The sequence below is a fragment of the Hypanus sabinus genome, chromosome 6 (genome assembly GCF_030144855.1).
Source record: "Hypanus sabinus isolate sHypSab1 chromosome 6, sHypSab1.hap1, whole genome shotgun sequence".
In the NCBI taxonomy this organism is placed as follows: domain Eukaryota; kingdom Metazoa; phylum Chordata; class Chondrichthyes; order Myliobatiformes; family Dasyatidae; genus Hypanus; species Hypanus sabinus.
The window spans coordinates 138,422,050-138,437,247 of NC_082711.1; the positions used below are offsets into that span (position 1 = coordinate 138,422,050).

A 15,198-nucleotide genomic window follows, 5' to 3' on the forward strand; every position below is an offset into this window, starting at 1 on the left:
CCACCACCTCCCCACTCAGTTAGCGGTTCCTTACTGGGAAATATTTACACTACCTGACAGCTAAAATTCCTGCACTATATTTTCTAACGTTTGAGCAGCAGGCCCAGACAAGTGCTGGCAGAACTTCAAACACCTTCAGAACTTTCTGGTTTAAATAAGTACAACCTTTTAAAACATTCACTGCAGCAGATAGTTTGGAAGCTGCACACCTAAATACCACTTGTTGAAGTGGAAAATCAGAGTCACATCTGAAGTTCCTGAAACATTTCTGTTGTTTATGTTTGGAATATGACAGTGTAACGTTGATTCAAATCGTAATCCTTTGAAAAGACTTTCATGTCTTCCTAAATCAGCGCCAACACCTTGTCTTGCTGGAAGTAACAAGTGTTATGGCTTTGGACCTAAGTTGGTGTCTCCCTTCCCGGGTAGTTGATTTGCATTTCAGCAAACACATTTATTTAAGCAAATTTCTCAGGGCTGGTCCTAACATGCTGCAATTCCCTTTCAAACTGGCAGCTCCTGCTAGTGATGCTGCGCATTGGGCAGGAAAAGGACAAGTCTTCTGCTTAAGATAAAGGGGGCAATGCCAGATTTCTCAGGACAGAACATCTTCTGGGTTGTGCAGACGAAGCCTTCAGTTAGGGAATTATTTCTCAAATGTTGTCTTGGATGAAGTAGATAGTGGCTTGGGACCAAGAGGGCGTCTGTGCATAAATTTGGCGGTCAGGTATCTGGCATGTAAAGTAGGAGAATTCCTGTGCTGGAAAAGACAGGCTGAATTTTGAAGTGGAAATGATCAAGGATAATATATAATATGTGAGTACTGGAGTAGGTAGGCATGCAATTGGTTTGGCCCATTGAGGCCCGTTGCAGAGAGTTGTTAAATGTTTTGGACCTGCCCAATGATGTTTGTTCCATGCCTTCTCCACAAGTCTAGGTGGATCTGGCTCTATTTCCTCCTGCTGCTTACTCCTTCTGCCTCATTCCTTAGCAGTGTCTCCTCTGTAGTCTGTCCTTCTGAGACTGAACAAACCTTGCAGCCCATCGCACATTTTGTGGCCCTTCTCTCTGGCCTTGGGAATTATCTTCACTGTTTTCCTCTGCCGTTAGAGGCCGCACATGTCACCGTGAACGACAGAGCCAAGGCCAGCACCAATGGACGCGCTAGCTGTGACACACAATGTTTTTTTGAACTCGGTTCATTTAGCATTTGAACCAGTGTACTTATCTGAGTGCTGCAGCCAGTTCCAAATGCTTTGCTGTCTCCGAGTGGGTGCAGTGATGTATCGAGTGAAGAGTGAGGCCTGGAGGCCAAGAAGCCTGGTGATGGGGGGTGGGCCCATGATTGACACCATTTCTTGCTGATATCACCGCTTAAAGTACAGAGGAAGATCACATTATGACGTGTTTCTGTTTTTTTAGTTGCTATTTTTGTGCAATTTTGACCAGGGTGGACTGGACCTGCAGCCTATAGGTAATGAAGACACAGCGCTGGGTTAGGCTGAACTGCACTGGATTAAATATGCTTGGACTCCTGATAACTTTGTGGTTTGGTGTTTTATATTCTGTGTTTTTTTGTTCTTTTTATGCCATCTCAATGGGTTTTGTTGTTTTGTGGCTGTCTATGGGGAAGATGAATCTCAGGGTTGTAAACTGCATACATACTTTGATAATAAATGTGCTTTGAATCTTTGATTTTGAATCTGTGATTGCTCCCTTTCTCTGCCATGGGTAAGAACTAGCTAATTTTTATTCTTCTCCCAGTTAGCCAAGCTCAGCAAGACTTCACTTTGTTGACCCTTTTATCTCAAAACCTCATTAGAACTCCTGCAACACACACAAATTGCTGAAGGAACTCAGCAGGTCAGTTAGCATCTATGGAAAAGAGTAAACAGTTGATATCTCGGGCCAAGGCCATTCATCAGGACCTTCATCAGCAAAAGATCGCCTGTTTACTCTTTTCCATAGACGTTGCCTGACCTGCTGAGTTCCTTCAGGATTTTGTGTGTGTGGCTTGGCTTTCCTGCATCTGCAGATTTTCTCTTGTTTGTGATTAGGACTCTAGCAACTCGCCACTGATGTAGTCTCCAGCACAACAGAACAACATAGTCTCTTCCCTGATTGCTAAAGCTGAAGCCTGTCCAAGCCCCACAGATCAGAATGTCTCAGGTTCACTGCCCAGTGTGGGCTTATCTCTGTGAGCCAGCTGCCAGTGGGCATGGTACCAACAGCTATATCAGCAGTGCACCACATAAGTAGGGATCCATTTTCCAGCAAAGGTATTAATTAGGAGTCTGACTAATCTATGTCTGAGTCAGTGCTGTGTACCAGAGAAAGGACAAGGCTTGCACTATTTTGTAAACAGATTAATGATTTTTTTTTCAGAACAGCAACAATATGGAAGACCCTGTCTCCCTTCTGGGGCGAGGAGTATAATGTTCATCTGCCCAGTACCTTCCACTCCATTTCTTTTTATGTGATGGACGAGGATGCAATCAGGTAACTTTTGCAGTAATTCCCATGTGCCCAAGCTTGCAATCTCAAACCACTGTGCCTTCACTAACTATTCATCTTTACTGTTTACATTTAGCCGTGACGATGTTATTGGGAAAGTTTCGATAGCCAAGGAGGTTCTTATTGCCAACCCGAAAGGTAAGCACTTTAGATAGTCACTCTGTGGCTCCCTTGAAACGTAGAAGCACTTCACACTGGCTAGTAAATATTACCCTAATCTGATTACCCTTTTTCTAGCTTCCTTTATCATGATATGTGCTTCAGTTTTGGTTTGTGTTCTCTTCTCTATGTGTGTGTCTTTACCCTCTCCCCTCCTCCATGTGTTTGCAGGAGTGTCTCTCTCTTTCTTGTTCTCTCCCCATGTGTTTGCATGTGTATGTCCTCTCTTTGTGAGCTCGGATGTCTGTGTCTCTCCTTCTCTCCTCTCTTTGGGCCTGACTGTGAATTTATGCCACTCTCATCTTCAGAGTATTTTGTGTCTTTCTGGCCCTACATCTCTCAATCTGTGTCTTTCTTTCTCTCTCCTCTCCTGATCTCCCTTTGACTCTATCTTTCTCTCTCTCTCTCTCACTCTCTCTCTCTCTATCTATCTATCGCTCACTCATTCACATGTATGTCTCTTTTACGCTCTCCTTCTCTCCATCATTTTGTGTGCCTCATTCCGTCTGTCTCATTCTCAGTGTTCTTTGTCTCTGCTTTCATCTGCCTCGGATCTTCCTTCCCTGAGTTTCTGTGCATGCTCTGGTACAGACAATGTAGAAACATTTTATGGAGTTTGTATGACATTCATGAACATTACATTTGGTGGAAGTCACAGCCCATTTAGAACTACCAGGTATTAGTATTTGCTAAGCAGCAGACAGCAAAACACTCATCAGTGTGCATCAATATTCATTTACGTGGCATCGCCCCTTTAGTATTACCTTTCAAGTCTCCTTATTATTTCCCTTCTTTCCATTGTTCCTGTTTTATTGAAGTCTATTTTTCAGATTTGACTTGCAGTCCACATCTTTGTAAGGCAGCTGGGGGTTGATAAGATGCAGGTGAAGTAATAGAAAATATATTACTTTGCAAGATTTGCTGAATTTGGATTCAGCTTTAGGAAAGAGATCAAAGTCAGCTGCACGAAGACTGTGAGGGAAATAAAAAGAACAAGATTTAATCTCAATCTGTGGGGCTGGAAAATTGGCACCAAGATCAGCATCCTTGACTTGATAGTTGTTGTGGAAAAGCGATAGAGGTGTAATAAAGAGCATCTCAGTGAAGCTTATACAGGGAAAGGAAAGCATTCTCTGTGTTTAACTGTTCCGTGCCAGATTAAAATGTCTTTTGCTAACATTAGGAACCAGAAACATAAACACGTGGCAGCATTAATTGCATTGTTAAGTGCTCTTTTGTGTCTGGTTGATCAAGCTGCTAGTTTCATCTCAAAATTGCAATGATGCAGCCCCAGCAACACTGAGGCATTAAGCAATGCAAAACCAGTACGCAATCACGGGCATCGCAGGACAGCCACCTGGAAATTCAATTGTGAATTGTTTATGGAATATCTGCATAACTTTCATTGTAGTTCACAAATTCAACATGCCAGTCCTTATCCAGGGTGCACTCCTGTCCTTTTGGCCCCTAGTAGCCCCAGCAGACCTCCAGAGGGCCAGGGGTGCCTCTCCTGGGACACCCGGGCAACATCAGAGAGGGGCAGGGGGTCAATTTCAGCAGAACCCCGGTGGCTCTGTGAATGGTCACACATGACCAGACCCAGGAAGTTCTCCAACCTGACTAATGACTGCCCACTCCGCACACCAGGAAAAGAAAAATCAACCTTTTAATGCTCAAAGTAAACTTATTATCAAAGTACATAGGAGGGTTCAATAATGAAGATTTCATTCCTCCAGATTCTACAAGTGTCCACTTTCCTATCTAAGTCTCTCTAAGGAGAAACGTCTGTGCTGGCTAAATATACTCATTACCAGGTTCTGTGGCCTGGCTGCAGGCACACACACATGACTGGACTTTACCACTGGTTTCAGAATTCAAAATCAGACTTATGGTCATTGGCATATGTTGTTTTACAGTGCAATACATACAAATTACTATAAATTGCATTAAGAATAATTTTTAAAAATGCAAAAAGGGAACAAAAATAGTGAAGTAGTGTTCATGGGTTCATGGACCATGGAGAAATCTGATGGAGGGGAAGAAGCTGTTCCTAAAATATTGAGTGTGTGTCCCAGGCTCATGTACCTCCTCTCTGATCATAGTAATAAGAGGAGGGCATATTGTGGATAGTAAGGGTCCTTCATAATGGATCACCTTTTGAAGATGTTCTTGTTGGTGGGGAGGCTGAGTTTAAAACCCTTTGCAGCTTTTATTGATCTTTTGTAGGCCATACCAGTCAATGATGCAACCAGCCCCAATGCTCTCCATGGTACATCTGTAAAAATTTGCAAAAAATCTTTTGATAACATACCAGATCTCCTCATATTCCTAATTAAATATTACTGCTTATAAGCCTTCTTTGTAATTACATCAATACGGTGGGCCCAGGACAGATCTTAAGAAACGCTGACACCCAGGAACTTAAAGCTGTTCACCCTTTCCACTGCTGATACCTCAGAGAGAATTGCTGCTTGTGCCTCCAAAGCAGATGATAATGCAATTAGTTAGAATGCTCTCCACAGTACATCTGTAGAAATTTGCTAGAGTCTTTGATGAAAAACCAAACCTCCACAAACTCCTAATGAAAAATAGCATCTGGTGTGCTATCTTTGTAATTGCATCAATACGTTGGGCCCGGGTTAAATCTTCAGAGATGTTAACTCCCTAGATCTTGAAACTGCTCATCCTTTCCACCTCTGATCCTTTGTTGACAACTGGTATGCATTCTCCTGATTTGCTCTTCCTGAAGTCCATAATCAATTCTTTGGTCTTTCTGACGTTGGGTACAAACTTTGTTGTTCTAACACCACTCAACAAGCTGATCCTTCTCACTCCTGTATACCTCCTTATGACCACCTGAGATTCTGCCAACAGTTGTGTCAGTGGTGAGTTTAGAGATGGTGTCTGAGATGCGCCAAGCCACACAGCCATAAGTGTAGAGAGAGTAGAGCAGTGAACTAAGGGTGCATCCTTGAGATGTGCCTGCACTGATTGTCAGCAAGGAGGAGGTGTTACTTCTGATCCGCACTGACTGTGGTCTCCCAATGAAGGAGTCAAGGATCCAGTTGCAGAGCCGCAGGTTTTAAAGCTTTTTAATTAATACAGAGTGGATGATGTTCCAGGCAGGGTGGCGGATCTGACTTCTCTCTTCCAGTTAGACCAATGCATATTCAGTATGAAGGTTCAGGCTCTCTTTCTGAAGCCAAAGCTCTTCAAGTCATTCCAGGTTCAGATTTTGCCATCCATAAGATACAAAACGGTCAATGCTAGGTATCCTGGGATTACGCATGATTCTCAGGTAGAATCAGCTGCTAATAGTCTTTCAGAGCCAATGCCAAAGTGCCTGAATATTGGGGGATAAGGGTTCTGTCACTCTTTAATTTTTGACTCTTGTGCATTCTTTAGTCACAGCAACTGGTTACCTTGGTAATGAAAACCATAGACACAAGGAACTTACTAGAGATATGATTAGTCTTCTCAAAGTGAAATTTTATTGAATACACAACTCCAGGAGTACCATGGTATCTTCCTCTCAGGGTCTCCAGCTTCATCATTATCTGCCATTGGTGAAGAGTGGAGCTGAGCCCTGCCCAATGATCATCAGTGAGAGATGCAGAAGATAACACAAGGGGATAAAGAAGCAGAATCAACAGAGACACCAGCATGTCAGTGAGAGCAGAAGGATGCTCTCTCTGGATTTGCTGTGTACCCCACATTTTTTCATAACATCTTTCCATTGACCACCATTCTGCACAAATGACTGAAGAAGATAGCTAAAACAGTGTGAGGTCATCTTATCTAAGGTGGGGCCACTGTTAGTACACTCAGAATTACCATGAGCGGAATCCAGCAGCATTAAATATAAAAAGAATCTGCAAAGTTTTTCTTAGTCTCAAGATTGACTCTCCTCTTTGTTTTCTTCTGTGACTGCTTAAAGTAGTGTGGTGAACTGCATATACCTGTCTGGACACGCCCCCTGCTGACTGCTCCTGTGGCTCCTCCCACAGACCCCTGTATAAAGGCGATCGAGGCCTGAGCCCAGCCTCTCAATCTCCAGGATGTAGTATGGTGGTCAACCACTGCTTGTTCCTTCTTCCAGTCAATAAAAGCTGATATCTCGCCTTATGTCTCAGAGTGAGTTATTGATGGTGCTTCAAGTAGATTCAGCAAGATTCTTATCAACTTGGGCTCATCACACCTCATAGAACAGAGAAACAGGTCCTTCTCCCCACTGTGCCTTTGATGACCATAAGCTACTTATCTTTATCCTGCCCACATCAATCCTCCTGGTGAACTCTTCAAAAAACTCTTAACAGATTTGTGAGATGCCACTTCCCATGCACAGAGCCATGCAGACTATCTGTAATCAGTCCTAGCCTTTCCAAATGCAAGTGGATCCTATCTTTCAGTAACTTCATCACAAATAATGTTAGAATGCTGGCTTGTCGTTCCATGGTTGTCGCTGTAGCCTTTCTTAAGTAGTCTTCCAATACCTAGCCATGGCTTGATATAGAACATAGAACCATAGAACATTACAGCACAGGAACAGGCCTTTTGGCCCTTCTTGGCTGTGCCAAGCCATTGTTCTGCCTAGTCCCAGTGACCTGCACCCAACCCATACCCCTCCATACACCTCTCATCCATGAACCTGTCCAAGTTTTTCTTAAATGTTAAAAGTGATAGTTACATATGGTTATATATCGACCATAAGTATCACTGTTCTTCTCTGGCTTCCTACAATGTCCTGTACACTTGTTAATACCTTGGGGATTTATCCAACTCCATATGCTTTAAGAGTGCCAGCAGTTCTTTTGTAATGTGGATATGTTCCAAGACATCACTATTTTCTTCCTTGAATTTGCTAGTTTCTATGATATTCTCCACAGTAAATATGGACAAAGTCTTTTAAAGCCTCACCCATTTGTGTATCATTTTTGCAGAGTTGCACAGTTGTTCTTATATTCTGTGCCTTGCTATTGAGGTGAGTATCCCACATGCTTTCTTAACCACCTTATCGACCTGTACTGTGACCTTCAAGGATCCTTGGACAAATGATTGATGGAGCCATAAGGAATATCGAGGAACAGATGGGCCTGATGCTTGTAAATTGTGGCTGTGGACTCACTTTCGGGAACTCTGCTGTTCATGTTCTGTGTAATATTTGTTTACTTTTTTATTGTTTGCACAATTTGTTCTTTTTTCACACATTTCTAGTGTGAAGGCATTTGTGGATTCTTTTGTGTTTGTTTCGTTTTGTGGTTGCCTGCAATAAGATGAATCCCAAGGTTGTATACGGTATCCATACTTTGATAATAAATGTACTTGAAACTTCATGGCAGCAAATCCTTTCATTAAATATCTTTGCAAGTTTCAACAAACTGTGATAATTTTGGTTGCATGTGGCTTAATGGACGGTGGCCAGGGTCAATTTCCCAAAGTAAATTGGTAGCCAGAAAGATGACTTAATTTTCTGTGAATAGAATCAGGGTAACATGGCATAGAGACAGGCACTTTGGCCCAACTTGTGCATGCCAGCCAAGATGCCCAACTATGTTCATATATATATCTATATCTATATAAAAGTGTGTGTGTGTGTGTGTGTGTGTGTGTGCTTTTTCAAATTGTTTTTGTTGCACCTGCTTCAACCACTTTCCATGGACACATAAAGAAGTTAACCCCTGTGTTCCTTTTAAATCTTTCCCCTCTCTCTTCAAATCTATTCCCTCTAGTTTTTGATTCCATTTTCCCTGGATAAAGACTGCGTGTGATCAACACTCAGTGTCACTTTATTAGATACATGTGTACTCCTGCTCGTAATGTAAATATCTAATCAGCCAATCATGTGGCAGAAGCTCAAAAGCATGTAGATATGGTCAAGAAGTTCAGTTGCTTTTCCAGACCAAACATCAGAACGAGGAAGGAATGTAACCTAAGTGACTTTGACTCCTGAATGTTTGTGTATTCCAGAAACTGCTGATCTCCTGGGATTTTTATACACCACAGTCTCTACAGTTCACAGGGAATGGTACAAAAAAAAATCCAGTGAATGGCAGTGAAAATGTGCCTTGATGGGAGAGGGGAGAGCAGAGTGGCCAGACTGGCTCAAGTTGACAGGAGGGTGGAAGTAACTCAAATCGCCTCATGTGACAACAGAGGTGTGCAGAAGAGCATCTCTGAATGCACGACACGTTGAACCTTGAAGTGAGTGGGCTACAGAAGCAGAAGACTGCACTGGGTTCCACTTCTGTGGCTACAGATGACACAAATATCTGTGCAAGGGCCCCAATTACTCCCCTTGTTCCTCACGACAACCACGGATGTACTTTTGCCTATCTTGAAGGTTCATCCATCTTAGTGTGCTTTAATGCTGCATTGAAGTACAATGGACAAGTAGTGATTCTTTTGGTTCCAGACAGCTTGCTCTGGATGCCTGCATGAGATGAATTACTTTCAGAGCCTAGGCTGCGAAATATATTACAATAGTGGCCTTTCTTCTCAGAAGTGCAATTTGCATGTATGGACCTGAGATTCAGGCACAAGAGTCATGTGTTCCAAGTCATATGAGGAAAAATGTTTAAAAAAAAACTCAAGTACTAGAAATCTAAAGTAAAAATAGCAAGTATTGGAAATGCTTGGCAGGTCTGGCTGATTCTGTCGGAGAAGGAGCGACAAAAGGAGCGTGATTAGCTGCAGAGATATTTGGCAAGGACTGATGTCTCTGATTGGGTAAAAGTGGAATAAACATACAGTCAAGGTTATCTGATCGGTGAGTTAATGGAGTTGTGAAATGGAAACCTGAAAATCAGACCTGGCGGTTTAGGCAGCATACCCTCTCCTCAGAGAATAAAAGCAGATATACAGGCTGAGTCCATTCTACAGATGCATACAGACTGAAAATCAGGTTACCTGAAGTTGTAGAATTGAGATATTGAGTCCAGAAGGCAGCAACATGCCCATATGGAGGATGATTTAGTGCTCCTCAGCCTTACATTGAGCCTCATTATAACAGTAGTTTAATGCCACACAGAGTGGGATTGGAACAGGGAAAGTTGCAGACATGGTCACCACTGCAGAGTGTACATGCTGGTCACCCAGTTTGCCTTTGGTTTCTCCAGCATAGGGAAGATACGTTGTGACCAGATGCAGAGTCTTGACATGAAACGTCAACGGTACCTTTCCATCTCCATATGCTGTTCAGCCCCCGGGTTCCTCCAGTGGGTTTTTGTTCAAAGGCAGAACGTAGAATGTAAGATATTTTGTAATTGCTGCTCGTTCTCAGATTTTAATATCCTGCATTCTATCTTCTTAATAATGGGGGCAGTTTGTGTAATAAATTAATTGCAAAACAGCTTGCCTAATCTTCCCTGGTGTAAGATTATCTTTTGCTTCTGTGTAGGTTGTCAGTAAGATTATTTTTCTCTTGAGGTGTAACTCTATGCATCAAGAACTTTGAAATAGCACTAGAGTAACTGGAACAATAACATTGACTTTAACATTACAGGATGCATGTTATATGTTTTGGCTCAAAATAATGCATTGTTTTGTCTGAGTAAAGCAACTGACAGATACAGAAATGACAAATCTCTGCTGCTAGCTTTTTATCTTAGACAGTGAGGAAGCATCTGTTTAGGACCCTTCAACAGAACTGAGAAAGAGAGAAATAAGTTAGTTTTGTAAGCAGAGAAGATGGGAAAGACGTGTGGGTGGAACTAAGGAAATTACATAAACACAAGAAACTCTGCAGATGCTGGAAATACAGAGCTACACACACAAAATACTGGAGGAACTCAGCAGGTCAAGCAGCATCTATGGAAATGAATAAACTGTCAAAGGTTTGGTTGAAGTAAGAAGTTGGAAGATGATAGGTGGAAAATGTTATGTTTTGTATCTCCAAAACATAAAAATAATTGGAAGAAAAACAAAGGAGCCTGAAATACGAATCTTGGTTTTGCTTTACTTTAAGCGAGATGCACACATATGACATGGTGGCATAATGACGTATGCCAATCATGTACTTTTACATATAACCAGTAATGAGGTATGTAAACAACAAAGAATGCTTAATCAAACAATATATTTACAATATTGCTCAAATATTACTGGAGTATTAAATACATAACACTGCTATAAACTCCAACCCAATACAGAATGCATCTAACTGGTATATAGACACAGTATACTATATAACACAACTACTATCTGGATATCCATTGTTATTGTTCCCCTCTGTGCCTTACTGGGTGGCAACATTGCTGTTTCTTTAGCATTTGTTGTTTTTTACGAGCCTGAGTTGCTAGTTTGATGCTCAACCCAGCATGGATGGAAAACATTCAAGGAGCTGGCCAAATTAGAAATCGGGATCACTCGCCTCAAAGTCCAGCCTGGATGCCACTACACCACTGGCTATGGACATCCATAGCATAGTCATTTTTAACTTATCCAATTCAGGATTAAAGATTAAGTCGCTGTGGAGCATTTTTTACTCTTATGGGATAACGTCTTTTCTAACAGGGGGCTCACTCTGCTTGGTGGGTGAGATTTGTGGCTGTGAAGCAATCACAGCTTGTGGGATCGCCTCCGTGGTGGTTGCAGGAGTTGATTGCGGGACTCCAGGAAGTGGTGAAGTGGTTTTGACAGCTCTGCAATCCTTTCTTCTAGGCGAGTTGGCATTCCAAACAAAGCTTGGCAAACTGCTCGATCTGCTAAAGAGTTCCAGGCCATCAGACAAAGCTTTGAGCTAATCCTTTCATTTTGACCATGACTAGATGACCGGCATGTAGCTCCTCTGACACTTTAGCTCTCAGCTTGGATGGTACAACCACTCTCAATCCCCACATAAGGCAACCTCTGTCAAGGGCAAATTCATCCCAGCGCTAGTAAAAATGGTGGAACTGGAGTTTCTGCTGTGCATTCCAGCTATTATAGGTGGCGTGGCCATGCAGAACTGAGACAATGTGGGGTCTTTGGATCAACTCTACTAGAAAAGGGAGATTTTTAATTCACATTAGGGAGAATATGTCAAGTGGAGTGTCCTCTTTTGTAAATTTTTGGGTTATTTCCTTTTCCAAGGGTAGATGGGACAATCCATCAACATTTCAATGATTTGTTGTCCTCTTGAATATGATATTGTAATTGTGTCTTCCAAGAAACTGAGCCCAGATTGCATTCATGCTGCTGTTGTTCATGGAACACCCTTCTGTGGATTGAAAATGGACACTAGTCATTGATGATCAATAGTGAGGGTAAACTCTCTCCCATAGAAGTACCAGTTGAGATGTTTTACATCCCAAGTGAGACTCAAGGCCTCTCTGTGCATAATTTTTCTCTGCAGCAGTAAGGGACTGTGTTGCAAGGCAATGGGGTGTTCACTCCCATCACTCATAACATGTGACATGACTAACTATGCCACAAGGCGAGACATCACACGCAAGCTTCAGTTGATGATGGGGAACATAATGTGTGAGTGCAGTGTCTGACGTCATCATTTCCTTTACCATTTGGAAAGTCACTTCACACTGCTTTGTCCATTACTATTTTTCCCAATCTGCAGTAATAAGCTCACAGGTGGAGCACCGTTGGCAGGTTTAGCAGGAATCTGCTATTGTATTTGACAAATCTTGAAAAGGACCGTAACTCTGACACATCCTTTGGCCTTGGGGCATCTAACACTGCTTGAACTTCACAGGGCACTTGTGTATTCCTTCTGCATCAATAGTGATGCTTGATTTAAAGCATTTGCAGACATATCTTCTAATCTTTTTCTCTTCCCTGTGCAGGCCATGTATTTTTATCTGCCTGGCGTGTTCTTTATATGTGTTCTACTTTGTTGCATTTTCTGCAGGTTTCACCTTTAATTCTGCATTGGTCTGGTGAATGTGAACCCTTGCCACTATAGTAACACAATTTCGTCAGCCTTGCCAGTTTCTGTTTAGATGTTGCAATTTTGTTCGTGCTCACTTTCACTCCTGACTGCAATTCAATTGCGTCTCTCTCTGCTGTTTCCATTGATACATCTATTTGAACTGCTACTTTGAATGTAAGTTGGAATTCACTTAGGAGGCATTTTTGAATGCTTTCTTGAAGGATTGCAAAAACTAAATGATCTGTCAGTGTATTATTAAGCTCATTGTCGAACTGACAATGCTCAGACAATGTCTGCAATTTAGCTACTTCTGCTGAAATGGATTCCCCTTCCTTTTGATTCCACTTATGAAACCTAAATTGTTTTGAAATTAACAATGGTCTCAGTTCTGAATGTTCCTGTGTTACTTTCACGATATCAGCAAAACCCATTTTTGTTGGTTTGGTTGGAACTGTCACGATGTGTGCTAGCAATGAAGGAACCCAATTACAGAGGGAAGACATACTCCCGTGTTACTGTATTTGACAAATCTGATGGTGACCAGAGTTTATTCATAAGAATTTCAACGGAACATTGGTGGCTTAGCCAAGTGACACTGTGTGATGTAACATTCTCAAAACTAGGACCCCGCGCTAAGCACTAGTTGCTTGTTCACTTAAGTAATACCAGATTGCAGAATCCCTGAGCCAGTCAAAGTAAATTGAACAAGATTAAACAGAAAGAACCAGGGATTAACAACACCCATTAAACAACAATTAACCTATTCAATTGCTGTAAAATCCTCAGAGCCCAACTCTCTCTGGCTCCCCACACAGGGCAGAAGAGATTGTTACAGAGCAGCCAAACTTCTAAGCAAATCCTTTTAAACTCAATGCATTCAGCAAAAATGGCACTTACTTTTCATTGGTTATTCTATTTGCTTTAAAATATTGCTCCGTTTGCTCAGTATACAATATCCAGTTATCTTTTGTGCAATCAAAAGTGCACATCTTTCCAATGTAGCCTGCTATTTCTGCTTTTTTTAAAAAAATTCATGATTATTATCACCTGATACTCACTGTTCATGACCCTGTGAATTTGTCCATTTTATGACTTTCTTTAACTGGAAGAAGCACATGCTGTATTGCTTTTTTAAAAAACTTGGACATCTTGCTGCACTTTAACAAGCAGGTAGGCGGTTTGGGTTTGTTGAAAATTTCCTTGTCACTACTGTTATATTGTGTAACTCTAAAATATCAAACTAATTGGAAGAAAAACAAGAAATCCATGTCTTAGTCTCGTTTTACTTTAAGCGATGTAATGGTGTATGCCATTTAGGTACTTTTACATCTAACCCATTACAAATGAGGTAAACAACAATGAATATTCAATTAAACAATGTTTTTGGAATATTAATCAAATATTACTAAAATATTAAAGGCACAACAGAATAGGCAAAGGGCTGGAGAAGAAGGTATCTGATTGGAGAGGAGAGCAGACTATGGGAGAAAGGAAAGGAGGAGGGGCACCATGGGGAGGTAATAGGAAGATGAGGAGAAGAGGTAAGAGGCCAGAAAGTGGAATGAAGAAGGAAAGGTGAGGGGAAAAGTTACTGGAAGTTGGAGAAATCGATGTAAATGCCATCAGGTTGGAGGCTGCCTAGATAGAATTTGAGCTGTTGCTCTTTCAGCCTGAGAGCGGCCCCATCATGGCATAAGAGGAAACCATGGACCAACATGTCGGAACATTAATGGGAATTGGATAACCCTCTCCCACCCACCTGGCTTTACTTATCACCTTCAAGCTTGTCCTCCTTCCCCACCCCTTCCTTCTTATTCAGGAATCTTTCCCCCTCCTTTCCCATCCTGATGAAGGGTCTCGCCCCAAAATGTCAACTGTTTATTCATTTCCATAGATGCTGCCTGGCCTGCTGAGTTCCTCCAGCATTTTGTGTGTGTTCCTAAAGAAATTTCCCTACGTGAGACTGGATGAACTGTAATAATGGTTAAGGATCAGTTAAAATTAGATTAAGATTCTTTGTCATGTAAGATTGTGGCAAATGTAGTTTTCAGTCTGCCTATCTAGACCACCTGATTCAGCCTATTATAGTGGGCAACAACATTTTTTGAAGGTGTTGTTTCCTCAGATTTTTTTTGTTTATGATAGAACACTTGGAGCTGAATGCAAATATAATTTCAGACTACTTGTATCATGTAGGGTTTTGGAAACAAGAAATTAACTTTTATTAAATATAATGAGTTTAATCAGATAATGGTGCAGACGATTTGCAATAGTTCAACTGCACTAAAAAATATTTTGTTGATGATTTTCATTTGTACTCAGTGTCTGCGGCTTCTCACTTAAGTGTCCAACAATAATCAGCCAGCGTTGATGAATTCCAGTTGTCCTGATACCATTTCTCCATGACCACAATGACCCGGTAAAGCCTTTCACCATGCTCGTCACTGACAGCACCAAGTTTTGCAGGGAAGAAGTCAAAATGGAAATGGCAGAAAATGAATCTTTAGTGACATGTTGCACGTTGTGGTTTTGTATCCTTGAACCATGTTGTCAAACAGCTGTACGTAGATTGGTGCTCTGTAGTTGCCAAGAAAATTTTCAACAACATCCTTGAATACCTTCCACATGATTTTCTCTGGTCCCACTAGAAGTTCTTTGAATTC

General features: G+C 41.6%; 1 protein-coding gene across 2 annotated transcripts in view; it reads left to right on the forward strand.

Moving 5' to 3' along the window:
- The window catches only part of rasa4 (RAS p21 protein activator 4), a 317,606-nt gene that overhangs the window by 37,800 nt on the left and 264,608 nt on the right, over positions 1–15,198 (forward strand). For both annotated transcript variants that reach the window (XM_059973035.1, XM_059973036.1), the window contains 2 exons: positions 2,386–2,499; positions 2,591–2,652. In XM_059973035.1, the coding sequence (XP_059829018.1) occupies positions 2,386–2,499; positions 2,591–2,652 (176 nt within the window). The remainder of the gene's footprint in view (positions 1–2,385; positions 2,500–2,590; positions 2,653–15,198) is intronic.